The sequence below is a fragment of the Vidua macroura genome, chromosome 19 (genome assembly GCF_024509145.1).
Source record: "Vidua macroura isolate BioBank_ID:100142 chromosome 19, ASM2450914v1, whole genome shotgun sequence".
Lineage (NCBI taxonomy): Eukaryota > Metazoa > Chordata > Aves > Passeriformes > Viduidae > Vidua > Vidua macroura.
In genome coordinates this window covers 12,474,677-12,489,129 of record NC_071589.1, presented here as the reverse complement: position 1 = coordinate 12,489,129, position 14,453 = coordinate 12,474,677, and the positions used below count along the sequence as shown (strand labels likewise).

Genomic DNA, 14,453 nt, shown 5'->3' with positions numbered 1-14,453 from the left:
GGTGGGAGCTGCAAACCCCCAGGAGCTGCCCCAGCCCTACCTCAGCTCCTGCTCTTCCCACTCCTCTGCTGCCATCATTACTAAATAGGATAATGAGGCTTAATCAGCCTCATCTCCTCTCCCTCCAGGCTTGGTGTTGCTCAGGAACAACTGAGTGCACAGGGAGGAGCTCCATCCCTGCCCTGTGGGGTCTGGGGGGTCTCTTGGGGAGCAGGGGAGCAGGGCAGAGGCTGCAGGAGCAGCAGGAGTTAATGAATAATCCAGGCCCAGAGCTGCTGGGCCATCACTCAGCTCTAACCAGGAGTGTAAAAGATGGTCAGGGAGGGAGGATGGGGAGCCAGGGCTGTAATTGCACCCTGGAAATACCATCTCCATTGGATTTTAGTGTTTTTTTTTTTTTCCCTTGTCTGCTGGGTACAGGTTTGGTGGTTTTATTTTGCTCCCGAGCACAGAGGAAATCAATAAAGCCTCATGTGATAGGCAGAGCATTCCCTGGATTTAAACAAACAGCAGCTTTGGTTAAAAGTGCCTTTTAAAAAAGCCTTTTGTGGGGTGGGTGTTTATTCCATGGGTGCCCCTCATCCCACAGACCCAGCACAGCCAAAATCCCTCTCTGGCCATGGTGTCTCACCTGTCTTGGGAAGAATTTGGGCTCTGCTCTGCAGCTGCCCCGAGGTGCCCCTGAGCAGGGTGAGGATCTGCAGGGTCCTGCTGGGAGCTGAATCCCCTTGGCCCCCTCCAAACAGGATTTTTTTGGTGCTCCTGCCCTTTTCTGGACGTGCACATCGTGGCTTGAAGGCTCTTTGGGAGCGTGGTTTGGGACTGGATGTTTTGCACAGTGAATTTTGGGCTATTTTGGGCAGGAGCTCTTGGGAAGGCTTTGGGAGCTCGATGAAGAGCCCTGAGGATCCTCTCCTCATGTCTGGCTCTGAATGTGCCTTAAGGGTGAATATTTTGCTTTCTAAATCCCTACAAGTCCCTTTTTGGGAGGGAAAGCTGAGAGCTGTGCATGGAGGAGCTGCAGGAAGAGGAGGAAGGACCATCAAGGTGTAGCTGCACATTGTTTAAAATTGCAATTTTTCCCTCAGGCCTAAACCACAGCTGGATTAGACCATGAGGAGCATTTTGTTTGTTTGTTTGTTTGTTTGTTTTTTTTGGAGAGGGGGGCACTAGGAAGTGATTCCTGGTAAATACCTGCATTTTAGGAGGAATTTCTTCCAGGAAAAGGTGCCAGGCATTGGAAGGAGTTGGAGTGCCCATCCCTGGAGGTGTCCAGGGGAGGCTGGAGGTGGCACTCAGAGCCCTGGGGACAAGGTGGGCATGGGGCACAGCTGGGACTCTGAGATCTTGGAGGGCTTTTCCAGCCTCAGTAATTCAGGGATTTGGGGGTTCTCCACGTGGTGGGACAAGGCAGGGCAGTCGTGGGTGCACTTGGAGGATGCCTGGGGGTCCTCCTGTCCCTGCTCCCCCCTCCAGAGCTGGGAAGCTGCTCCTGCCTCTCCCCCTGCTGCTCTGATGTGCTGGGTTCATTGTTCCAGGAGGCAGGGGGAGCCTGGGGAGCTGCAGGGTCTGTGCCTGCTGCTGATGGGATTCCTCTGATGCAATCTGCCCATTCCTCCCAGCTCACATTCCCATTTTAATGTGCTGTTTTCCCCCTCAGCTGTGACTCCCAGCAAGTTAATTAGCTGCACAACCTCATGGCTGGGGTAGGTGGAGGGTTTTCGAGGCAGGATTTTCTGCTTTGTTAAGTTTTGGAGTGTGGGGCTGGGGTGGAACTTTTTTTTTTTCCCTGCTGGAGGGGGAGGATGGAGCTGGGGGCTCCTGCATTCCTGCTTTGCTCAGATTTCCTTTGCTCAGGGCGGAACAAACAGCAGCCCTCGTGTTTGTTTGGTTTTGTGGAGCCCTGGCCCTTTTCCACAGGCTCGGGGAGGAAGCAGGGATCTGCCTCTGAGGGTGAGCAGTTTTGTTTTTTGGGAATGCAGCAAAGCCTCCCATTGGGAAACATCCTTCCCTTCCATCTCCAAATAACCCAGAGTTACCTGGGCGTGGGTTTCATTAATTTATCAATTAACCCCAACCCAGAGGTTATAGATCCATGAGGGATTGATCCCTGTCTCCTGTCCCAGGTGGGATTTCTGCCATGAAAATCTCTGGTGCTAAAAATCCCCACCAAACAAACCCACCCATGGGATCCTGGGGAAGACTCAGAAACCCCCAAGGTTTCTTTTCAATCTGTTTTTCCATGGGATCCATGGAAAACCTTCCTGCTTCCCACCCCTGCCCTGCCCCTATGCACCAGTTCAGTGCTTGGGATCCAGTGGTGGCTGGAGAGGTCGGAATTATTTGCCAAAACCCCCCCACAAAATCCTAATTATCCTAATTTCTACCAAAGCATTTCATTTTATTAATGGAGGTAAAGGCTTATTTACTGCCGCAGTGCAATTTGTCAGCTGCTCTTAATTAGAATTCTCTCTCATTATGCATCAAGCATTTCATAAAAGCATTATCATTTTCATAAAAGCATTATTTGGGAAGCCCCAGAGCTGGAGCTGCAGAGCTCCTTGATCCTGAGTCAGGCTTGAATCCCCTCCCTCCCTGGTCAGGTCTGTGGGATCTGGAGCACTTTGATGGGCTGGGCTGAAAAATCCCTCTGGGAAAAAGCAGGGACAGGGAAAACCTGGCTGAATTCTTCATTCCACCAGCTCCTGCAGCATTCCCCTCTCCATCCTCAGCCTCTTTCCCCTGCAGCAGGAATTGCTGGGAGGGCTGCTGGTATTCCCTGGCTCTGATATTCCATGGGCTTTTCCCTGTTCCTGGCTCTGATATTCCATGGGCTTTTCTCCTCTCCCAGCTCTGATATTCCATGGGCTTTTCCCTGTTCCAAACTCTGATATTCCATGGGCTTTTCCCTGTTCCTAGCTCTGATATTCCATGGGCTTTTCTCCTCTCCCAGCTCTGATATTCCATGGGCTTTTCTCCTCTCCCAGCTCTGATATTCCATGGGCTTTTCCCTCCTCCCAGCTCTGATATTCCATGGGCTTTTCTCTCCTCCCAGCTCTGATATTCCATGGGCTTTTCCCTGTTCCTGGCTCTGATATTCCATGGGCTTTTCTCCTCTCCCAGCTCTGATATTCCATGGGTTTTTCCCTGTTCCTGGCTCTGATATTCCATGGGCTTTTCTCCTCTCCCAGCTCTGATATTCCATGGCTTTTCCCTGTTCCTAGCTCTGGTATTCCATGGATTTTTCTCCCCTCCCAGTTCTGATATTCCATGGGTTTTTCTCCTCTCCCAGCTCTGATATTCCATGAGCTATTCCCTCCTCCCAGCTCTGATATTCCATGGGCTTTTCCCTCCTCCTGCCTCTGATATTCCATGGGCTTTTCCGTCCTCTTGCCTCTGATATTCCATGGGCTTTTCCCAGTTCCTGGCTCTGATATTCCATGGGCTTTTCCCTCCTCCCAGCTCTGATATTCCATGGGCTTTTCCCTCCTCCTGGCTCACCCTTTTCTGCCTGAATTTTGCTTTCTGCTTGGGCCTGGCTCCCAAAGGTAAAAGGGAAGTTTCCCACGAGGAGGAGCACGGAAGGATCTCCTCCTTGCCCTCCCTCTGCCTCCTGCACCAGCCCCTGTTTATCCGGGGCCCTTCTTTGATCTCAAAACGTGCCTTTGAATTTGCTCAAAGCATAACCCCAAATTAATTCCTCCACGGTGAAAGGCAAACCTGCCATTAAGGTGTCAGGGGAAGCAGCAGGAGAGGTTCTGTCACTGGCTGGGGGGAGGCAGGGAGGGGGAAGCTGCTTCTGTGGGGATCCCCACGGCTCTGGAGCTGCAGGGGAAGCTCTGACTCAGTGTGGAGTTTTTGCTGCTTTTTTTTTTTTAATGCCACGGTTGGGATTAAATGTGTGAGAAGGTATTTCTGGTTGGGACTCAGGTGTTTGTTAGTTCTCATCTGTGTCACAGTCTCACAAACCCTGAGTTCTGCAGCACTTCACTCTGACACACTAAAAATGGAGACACATCTTTCTTTCTACAAGGGGTTTTAAGGATAAAGTGTGTAATTAAGAAATGACACCTAAATTATTTTTACTTTTAACCCAATAACTAACTACCTGTGGTCCACAATGGGGACTTTTTTATCCAATTACACAAAACCACCCAAACCCATGGAGAAGGAGGTGAAAGAGAAGGAGCAGCCCCTGCCCCAAAACCTCCACCTTGCTTTCTATCTATTCCTGTATTCTAAACCCCAAACTCTGAGTTTTCCCCCCTGTGACATCACACACTTCTATCCAAACTCCACCCCCACAATCCCAATTCTGTCATTCCATTTTGGAAGCTTCTCCACGGCCTCAGGTCAGTGCAGTGTTCTCCTGGGGGTCAGTGCCTGGCAGCACAGAAAGCCCAAAATTCCTACAGGGCAAAATCCCACAAAGCCTCAACAAGGGGCACGTTCCTACAGGGCAAAATCCCACAAAGCCCATCCCTGGGCTGCTCCTGCAGCCCGGGATGAGACACAGGGAGCTGGGGCTGCTCCTGCAGGCTGGGCTGGAGCTGCTCCAGGAGCCCAGGATGTGGCAGGAGGAGCTGGGGCTGATCCTGCAGGTTTGGATGAGGCACAGGGAGCTGGGGCTGCTCCTGGAGCCTGGGATGAGGCACAGGGAACTGGGACTGCTCCTGGAGCCTGGGATGAGGCAGGAGGAGCTGGGGCTGCTCCTGCAGGCTGGGCTGGGGCTGCTCCTGGAGCCTGGGATGTGGCACAAGGAGCTGGAGCTGCTCCTGGAGCCCGGGATGTGGCAGGAGGAGCTGGAGCTGCTGCTGGAGCCCAGGAGGAGCTGGAGCTGCTCCAGGAGCCCGGGATGAGGCACAGGGAGCTGGAGCTGCTCCTGGAGCCCGGGATGAGGCACAGGGAGCTGGGGCTGCTCATGCAGGTTTGGATGAGGCACAAGGAGCTGGGGCTGCTCCTGGAGCCCGGGATGTGGCAGGGGGAGCTGGGGCTGCTCCAGGAGCCCGGGATGAGGCACCGGGAGCTGGGGCTGCTCCTGGAGCCTGGGATGTGGCACAGGGAGCTGGGGCTGCTCCTGGAGCCCGGGATGTGGCAGGAGGAGCTGGGGCTGCTCCAGGAGCCCGGGATGAGGCACAGGGAGCTGGGGCTGCTCCTGGAGCCCGGGATGAGACACAGGGAACTGGGACTGCTCCTGGAGCTGGGATGTGGCAGGAGGAGCTGGAGCTGCTCCAGGAGCCCGGGATGAGGCACAGGGAGCTGGGGCTGCTCCTGGAGCCCGGGATGTGGCAGGAGGAGCTGGGGCTGCCGAGGCCTCGCTCACGTCCGCAGGGGTGGCTGAGGATGCAGAGGAAGCCGTGTGTTACAGTAATGGGATTAGGCACTGCTGCCACGCTCCTGGCCCTTCATTTGGGGGCTGATGGATGGCTGGCTGAGCCCTGTGCATCCTGCCAGAGCTCCCACACCCCACAGCTCGCCCTTCCCCATCAATTCCCTCTGCAAAGTCCTTGCTGAGGGAATACCGGGGAGGAATGAGCTGTTAATTGAAGGTTTGTTTGCTTTTTCTCTCACCCTGGCAAAAAGCCTGTGGAAATCCACGTGGGAAGGGGGCAGGGAGTGGGAAAAGGGGTGGAACTGTTCCCTGCCAGGGTTTAACAAATGTGTGCAGAACGGCTCCTGTTGATCCCATCTGCTTATTAAAATCTCAAACAATTAAAATCTCACATTGTGGGGCTGCCTCCCTGGCACAAACCTCTCTGAGGGTGCAGGGGGTGTGAGGAAAATAAATACCCCTCGAGATCTGCCTGTGGCTGGAAGAGGCAAATCTCCTCCCAGCACACCACTGGGAGTGCAGCTCCATCCTAACTGGTTTTGCTGGGCTCAGATTCTCTGCTTGGAGCAATTATTCCATTGAAAAAAACCGAATTTTGCTGGTTGTGGTTGAGGCTTTTCCAGGGCTCCTGGTGGGGAGGAGGTTGGTGACAGGAAGCTCCTGATGCTGCAGGGATGGGGTTGGTTTGTTGTTTTGTTTGGCCAAAGCAGGGAAAACATTCCTGTGCTGTTGTTCTGGCCGTGGCAGAGGTTACAAAAGCCTCGTGCTGTGTCAGAGAACCATCCCAGCTTTCCTGAGGGGCCTGGGAGTGTGTCCCCTCCTCCTGCCCTGCCAGCAGCTTTCCTGCTGTGTTCTCCTCCCTCCTGGGGAGGGAAAAGCCCCAGATGTGCCAGGGGGGAACCCCACGTGTTAATTTTTAATATTTTATTTGGCTCAAATGTTGTTTGAGCCGCAGGATGGGTTGGGGTGTGCCCACCTGGGTGGGCTGGTGCCAGTGGTGTTCCCTGCCCCTGTTTTGGGGATCCAGCTGGGCTGGCACAGGCTCCAGCACCCCTGGATTGGAAGGGCTGTGGGATTCTTTCCCCCCCATCCCTGATTTTTCAATGTTTAGGGGGGGATTTTTGGTAGCTTTGCCTCCCTCCTGCTGCTTCTGTGGGGGGTTCTGGTGCTGCCAGCTCAGGACACTGCTGCACATTTTGGCACTGCCAGGGGTCAGCTGGCAGCTCCCGGGGCTGGGGCAGCTGCAGTGGCACCCCCGGGGCTGTCCCCAGGCTGGGGGTGGCACAGAGGGAGGGGAGTGACTCCCCCTGCCCTGCCAGGCTGCTGCCCAAAGCTGCAGGGAAGGAGCAGCAGCCAGGGCTGATAATCAACAGTGAGTAAAGCATCCCTGCCACCAGCTGCAGGGAAACTGAGGCCACCCTCCCCTACAGCCACTTCACTTCCCCGGCTGCAGCTTTTAGGGACGGCTCCAGAGCTGCTCCTGGAGCAGATCTGCTGGAAAACTTTGGGGTTTTGCCTGTGGGGTGCCCCTTTTCCCAATCCCCACAGCTCCAGGGCTCCTTCCTGGGGCTTGTGGGGCTGCAGGAGCCAGGCTGGGGATGCTCCACGTGGGAAGGGGGAGAGGCTGGTCAGAGTTTGTTGGTGCTAAAAATGAAGGGATGGGATTATTTTCAAGCTAAGAACGATTTATTGCTCAGATAAACATCAGTCTCAGAGGCTGTGGGATTTTACAGGAGCAAGCAGTCAGCCATAGCTCAAGAGCAGTCACAAGTTTATTCTTTACAAGGTGATTTAGAACTTTCTAACCCAATAGAGTTGTTACAGGGTTTATTCTGCTTTTCTAACCTGTCACCTTTACTTCTGCTGTACTGCAGATACTTTTGTCTAATGGCTTCTGTCTCACTTGCACACATATTATTTTATTATAACTTCTAAACATTTATTTTATACAACCACACCCCTGCATTTCAAACCCTTCACCCTCTTATCAATGCAGATTCTCACTTACTTCAGGCACATTTTTTTTCTTACAACTATAAAACAGAAATTTATGATTTTCCTGCTGTCTGTGCATTGTATTTTTACATCAATCCAAGCTTCTTCCAAGGCTGCAGATCAAACCCTTCAGCGTCTGTGGAAGTTTTTGCTTTTCTGATTCCCACAGAGTTGAAGAATAAAGCAGGGATTTATTAAAAGGCCTCAAAGGATTCACCTTGGGCAGCACAAGAGCCTGGCCAGGGCTACACCCAAGATGGACCCTGAGTCAGGAGTTTCACACTTTTATAAGTTCTGGTCCATTTCCATGTTGGGTTCATTGTCCAATTCCAGCTCCAGGCTGTGCAGTCCCATCCTCCCAGGCTGCTCTCCTCAATTCCCTTCTTTTTGCACTTTTTGGGCCTTTTTGGGCCTTTTTGTTGTTTGCACTTTTTGGGCCTTTTTGTTGTTTGCACTTTTTAGGCCTTTTGGGCCTTTTTGTTGTTTGCACTTTTTGGGCCTTTTTGTTGTTTGCACTTTTTAGGCCTTTTGGGCCTTTTTGTTGTTTGCACTTTTTGGGCCTTTGGGGCCTTTTTGTTGTTTGCACTTTTTGGGCCTTTTTGTTGTTTGCACTTTTTGGGCCTTTTTGTTGTTTGCACTTTTTGGGCCTTTTTGTTGTTTGCACTTTTTAGGCCTTTGGGGCCTTTTTGTTGTTTGCACTTTTTGGGCCTTTTTGGGCCTTTTTGTTGTTTGCACTTTTTGGGCCTTTTTGTTGTTGGCACTTTTTGGGCTGGAGCTGTCACAGTGTCCTTGGCTCTGGGCTGGAAAAGGATTGTTGTGTGTGCCTGAGCTGTGAGGAGAGCTGCTGACACTTCCATGGAGTTCAGAGTTATTTCCCAATGCACAGCAGAGCCTGGGAAACAGAACAGCTCCAACTTCAGGCATCATTTCCCCCCTTTAGAGGCTTTGCTGCCCTGGGCTCTATCCAGATGTTCAGGAGCAGCCCTGAGCCGCCCTCTCCTCTCCCCTTCCTGCTGCTGGTGCCTGCTCTGTTATCTCTGTGTGTTATCACTCACTGAGTGCCAAACAGGAGCCTCTGGGCCGCACCTGACCCAGGATTTTTCCTGTCCCTTATCTCTGTGTCTGCTCCCTGGCAAGTTGGGGATATTATTTTTATTCTTTTTTTTTTTTTTTTTTTTTACAGAAAGCAGTAAAATGGATTCTGTTTCTCTTTCCCATCGTGGTGTCTTTCCCAGGGCATTTTCCCCTGCTAAAATCTTGCACAGGAGGGGCAGCAGCTGTGACCCTCCTGGGCAAGCAGCACCTCCAGCTCTGGGGCTGAGGGATCTGATCACTCTCAGTCCATCAGGATTTCTGTATGAATTCACTCTCCTCCCCTGGCCTGGAGGAGAAGAGCAGATTATTTCTCAGAGGTGTCAGTCTCCAATTCTTTTTAAAATTGCCTTCAGATCAATTAACATCTTGGGCAGGGGGATGTGATCCCAAATCCTTGCTTTGCCTAAAAGGATACATTTTTTTAAATCTAAAAAGATGTCCATTTTGTATCAAAAAGGATCCCCTTTTCCCATATAAAGGACACCTTTTTCCCATACAAAGGACATCTTTTCCCATATAAAGGACACCTTTTTTCCCATACAAAGGACATCTTTTTCCCATACAAAGGACACCTTTTCCCATATAAAGGACATCTTTTTCCCATACAAAGGATGCCTTTTTTCCTATATAAAGGATATTTTTTCCCTCATTTGCTTCTCCACACAGGGCCAGGCCAATCCCACAACTTCACTCCACGAGCAGAGGAGTGCAGTGGGAGCTCCCACATCCCAGAATAGTTTTCCTCCAAGTTCTTCCTGTCCAAATCTCTCCCTGCCTCTCTCTTTTTTTTTGCAATAATCAACCCCCGTGGTTATTTCAGCTGACGCTAATTACTGCCATGAACTAATTAATGCCACTTGCCTTTCCTCTTCTCTCTGCAATGTTTTTGAACCCACTGACACATTCCAATTAAGGGCCTCCTGCAGGCTCCGGGCTGGGATGACTCAGAGCAGTCTGGGCTGGGATCAGTCGTGTGCTTTCCTGAAGGTCACCAATATTGTCACAAATTGTCCCCGGCAGCAGGGAGGGCACCTGCCCTTCCCAAATCCAGCTGCAGTCGCCTCCATCTGGCTGCAGCTCTGTGGGTTGGGTGTTTTGGGGTGCTGCTCCTTTCTAGAGGTGGAAATCCGTTTGGGTGGAGCAGGAGCAGGGCGGGAAGGATGGGAAGAGGCTTTGGGTGAGACATGGAGGGACAGGACACAGGGAATGGCTCCCCACTGCCAGAGGGCAGGGAGGGATGGGATATTGGGAGAAATCCTTCCCTGTGAGCGTGGGGAGGGCCTGGGATGGGATTCCCAGAGAAGCTGTGGCTGCTCCATCCCTGGCAGTGCCCCAGGCCAGGCTGGATGGGGTTTGGAACACCCTGGGACAGTGGAAGGTGTCCCTGCCCATGGCAGGGGTGGAGTGGGATGGGATTTAAGGTCCTTCCCACCCAAAGCATTCCAGGATTCTGGGACAGGATTCCATGACTCCCTCACCCTGCAGCAGGATTGAGCTCCTCATTCCTTATCCAAGGAAAGCTCCCCTCTCCCTTTGCTGGCTCTCAGCACCCAGGTTTTGCTGGAAAACTCCTCCTTCCCTCCCGGCTCCTCCAGCTGCTGCAGGGGCTGCCAGCTGTGCTGGGAGGGGAGGGGAGGCTCTCCCACATCCTGAGGGATTTCATCCCCAGCTCCTTGCTGGGTCAGTGGAGGTGAGAGCTCCGGGCTGAACTGCAGATATGTCATTAGTATTAATAGCCCCGCTCAGACTCGTTATGCAAATGAGGGGAGAGGAGCCAGTTGAGTTATTCATCTTTAACCTTTATTTTGGGTTCGTGTGACCCCCTCCAGCGAGGCTCCTGTTGCTGCTGTGGCTCAGGGTGCTGGGTTATCTGCTGCCCTCAACCCCACAGCTACACCCCTGCTCCTGGGGGTGCCTCCAGGTGATCCCACCTGGACATCCCTCCCTCTGGGTGCTCCTGGGGGTGCATTCCCAGCCCTGCAGGGAGGAGGGGACTCAGGGTGACAGCGGGTCACAAATCACTGCCAGGGACACACGTTCTGTGCTCCTGTGCCTCTGATCCCGAGGTTCCTCCTGCTCTTGTAGCTCCAGGTGGGTTTGAGGAACCTGAGGGCATCCAGAAGCACCCACCTGGGTTCCTTTTTATCAGGAGCTGCAGTGACAGGAAAATAGGGAAGGGCTTCCCACTGCCAGGGGGCAGGATTGGATGGGATATGGGGAAGGAATCCTTCCCTGTCATGGTGGGGAGGGGCTGGGGTGGAATTCCCGAGAAACTTTTAAAATTTTAAAAACCAAGTGGTTGGTGTTTTTCACACCATCAATCCCACTGGGCTGGGCTGGGCTGGGCTGGGCTGGGCTGGGCTGGGGGCAGCTCTGGGATGTGCTGACGTGTCTGTGTTGCCTTGCAGGGGGGTTTTGGGATGTCCTGACGTGTCTGTGTTGCCTTGCAGGGGCTCTGGGATGTCCTGACGTGTCTGTGTTGCCTTGCAGGGGGGTTTTGGGATATCCTGACGTGTCTGAGTTGCCTTACAGGGGGGTTTTGGGATATCCTGACGTGTCTGAGTTGCCTTACAGGGGGGTTTTGGGATATCATGACGTGTCTGTGTTGCCTTGCAGGGGGGTTTTGGGATGTCCTGACGTGTCTGTGTTGCCTTGCAGGGGGGTTTTGGGATGTCCTGATGTGTCTGTGTTGCCTTGCAGGGGCTCTGGGATGTCCTGACGTGTCTGTGTTGCCTTGCAGGGGTTCTCTGGCCCTTCCCATGCTGCCCTGTCCCTGAGCTGGGAGCAGCGAGCCGTGAAGGAGAAGCAGGAGCAGGTCCCCGGCCGGGATTTCGGGAGCGAGCCGAGCGTGAGGAGCGAGCTGGCCATCAGGATAGGTAGAGCTGGGCTCCAGCCAGGCAAGCATCCTGTCATATACCACCCCAGAGGGCACAGAGCCCCTGCTCCCCTGGCACCGGGGCTGCCAGCCCAATTCCCAGGGTTTGCCATGCCCAGGGTCCCTTCCCCTTCCCTGGCTCTCCCTCTTGTTCCTTGGGCTTCTCCTGCAGCTCTCAAAGCCACTTGCACTGTCTGGGCCATGAATTATTGATCAGGAGCTCTCTGCTGTGCTGGAGGAGTGAAACCCTGGGGTTATTTCCAGCTCTGCCTCTGCCCCTGTGGCCTCTCCAGTCTCTCATTCCGGGGGTGAATCCAGTCACAGCTGCCAGAGGGGTGGAACACGCAGCTCTTCCCTCCTTAAACAGATTTTAAAGGAGGGATTTTGGGTGCCTCTTTGGGCTTCCCCAGCCCCCAGGGTGTGCTTGGGGTGGGTGGTGGGGACACGTCCCCTGAGACAGCACAAGTGGCTCTTCCTCCGCTCAACAGCTTTCCAGGAGACAAAGCAAATGCAATTTAGTAAATTAATTTTATTTCTCCTCTCATTATTTGCTTGTAGTTGTGGTTTAAAACATCACGAGTGCAACTGGGAGCAGATTGATTTGAAGGAATGGTCCTTCCTTTTGCCAGGAGTAGCACTGCTCCCCTCCTAAATCTGCCTCTTTTGTTTAACCACATTGCTTAATTACTCGTTCCCTAAAACCCTGCAAATCCTCAGGATTGGAAGCAGCAGCCTGGCTCTTTCCAGAGGGATGGGAGGATTTTTTTCTGCTCCATGCAATGAGCTTTGCATCCTGTGAGTCCTTCAGAGGCAGCTGCTGGGGGGGGTTGATGTTTTTGTCAGGTGGAAACTTCCCATCTCTGGCACAGTTTAATTTTATTCTTGAAGGGAAAGCAGAAGTGCTCAGCCCCGCAGTTCTCAGCAGCTCGAGCTGCTGAGGTTTTTATGTTTCCATCTCCTTTTGCTTGCAGACAATAACAGTGCAAATGGTTTTGGGAATAGAAAATTTCCATTAGGCTGTGTTGTTTTTTTCCCTCTCTCTGGGGAAATGGTGTTAAGACCCTACAATACATTAATTCTTTTATTGTCTTTTCTTTTTTTTTTTTTTTCCCTCTTTCTTTCTAGTGAAATAAACTCGGTGTTTTCACAAGATAGCCCCAGCCTTCCAAGAAAGCTGCTTTCCCCAGGGCTGGGTAGAGCCTGCCTGGCTCTGGGGAAGCTCTGGGAACATAATGGGTGTTTTCAAAGTCTAATAGGTACTAAGTGGAATATTTCAGGCTTAATCACTGTTGAATCATTGACCCTTCCTTCATATTTACATCTTTTTAAATCGCTAAAGCTGTGAAAACAAAGGAAAATCCCAAAGCAGCAGCTGCCTCGTTCTGCCTCAGTGCCTGGGGAGGGATGGGGGTGAGGAGCAGGGAGCTGGGATGGGAAGGGCTGGGAAATGTGGGAATGTGCCTCTCTCCAGGGCCCTGCCTGTGGGGCTGGGGTCTCTCTGGGGCTGGGGATGCATTTGGAGCCTGCCTGGGGGAGGCTTTGGGCTGTGCTGTCACCAAGCCAGGAGGTTTCCTTCACACCTGGCAGGGGGAGGTGGGAGTCACACCTGTCCCTCATCTGCTCTGGGGACAGAAAAAAGCCTCATTTGGGATTTGTTCCCCTCAGTCAGCAGCCCAGGCTATGGAAGGTGGCAGGGATGGAATGGGATGAGCTTCAAGCTCCCTCCCAACCCAAACCATTCCATGGCTGCTCTTCCCCCTCATCCCAAATCCTTTGGCTTTCCATCACCTGTTTTTGCTGGGGCTCTGCTCCAGCCTGTCCTGAGTAGAACTAAGACTTTTTGGGACTTGCTAAAAGCTGCCTGTGCCCCGTGGCTGCCTGGAGTAAGGTGTGTGTGTGTATCCCTGGGAAATGCAGGATGGGTGGATTCACCCTGAATTGCACTGAAAAGTCTGTCTAGACCGTTTGATGAGTGGGATAATCACCAGGCTTTAATTACTCCAAGGGAGGGAGAATCCAGCCTTGTCTCTGATAGCTCTGGGTAGGCAAGGGCTGTCATTTGTGTTTGGGAACAGCTGGGGATGGAGCTCATGGAGCTCGGGGGGTTGTTCCCAGCTGGTGGAGCCCTCTGGGGTGCCAGGAGTGCCCTGGCTGGGCTGTGCCCACCCTGCCCTGCTCCTAAAGCCCTGTGGGCAGCCCAGGGCCGGGGCCAGCCCATCCTGCTGCGTTTTCCAGGTGCTCAATCCAGAGGAAATGGCCAGGGCAGGGTCACCGCGGGGCTGGAGGCCAGGCCTGACCCCGCTGTGTCCCGGAGCAGTTCCCAGAAAGGATTTCCAGGCAGCAGAGCAGCTGGAAAGCCGAGCTGTGACTCAGGACAGCTGGGTATGGAACAGCTGATGCCTCCTGCTGCCGATTCAGATCCCCAGCCCGTTGTGGAGCCGAGTGGGAGATGCTGCTGCCAGCAGCCTCCTCATCCCCCCGCAGCTGGGAGAGCTCTGGGGAGCGGCTGGGGCAGAGCAGGGCACAGCAACGGGGGTGCAAAGGTGGAGAAAACCCCAAATATCCCCTTGGTGCCCGGGCAGGAGCGGCCTCAGTGCCCGGCACAGCTCCAGGGAGGGAATTTCTGTGCTGGGAATTTCTGTGCTGGGAATTTCTGTGCTGGGAATTTCTGTGCTGGCTGCTGAGCTCAGCTCCAGAGAAATGTCTGAGGAAGCAGCAGCAGCAGCTCTGCTGCTCATCATCCACCCCAGAGCCAGGGATGTGTGCTGGCTCCTGGAGAGAGATTTTACAGGAGCGTGGGGTGACAGGACAAGGAGGAGCAGCTTTGAACTGACAGGGAGTGGGCTGGGATTGAAATTTGGGAGAAATCCTTCCCTGGGAGGGCAAAATCCTTCCCTGGAAGGGCAGAATCCGTCCCTGGGAGGACAAAATCCATCCCTGGGAGGGCAAAATTTGTCCCTGGGAGGGTGTGGAGGGGCTGGGATGGAATTCCCAGAGAAGCTGTGGCTGCCCCATCCCCAGAAGTGTCCAAGGGCAGGTTGGAGCCACCTGGGCTAGTGGAAGGTGTTGATCCCGTGGATCATCTTTAATTTCCCTGATCCCTGGTGCCTGTTGTGCCTCTGGCTGCAGCAGTGTGAAGTCAGTGCTGTTGTTGAA

General features: G+C 53.3%; 1 protein-coding gene across 5 annotated transcripts in view; it reads left to right on the top strand.

The window, feature by feature from the left end:
* SLC39A11 (solute carrier family 39 member 11) overlaps nucleotides 1-14,453 on the top strand; it is a 92,226-nt gene that overhangs the window by 25,890 nt on the left and 51,883 nt on the right. For 4 of the 5 annotated variants that reach the window (XM_053994926.1, XM_053994927.1, XM_053994925.1 and 1 more), the window contains exon 5: nucleotides 11,163-11,319. In XM_053994926.1, coding sequence (XP_053850901.1) covers nucleotides 11,163-11,319 — 157 coding nt within the window. The remainder of the gene's footprint in view (nucleotides 1-11,162; nucleotides 11,320-14,453) is intronic. The other variant, XM_053994928.1, reaches the window with a different exon arrangement.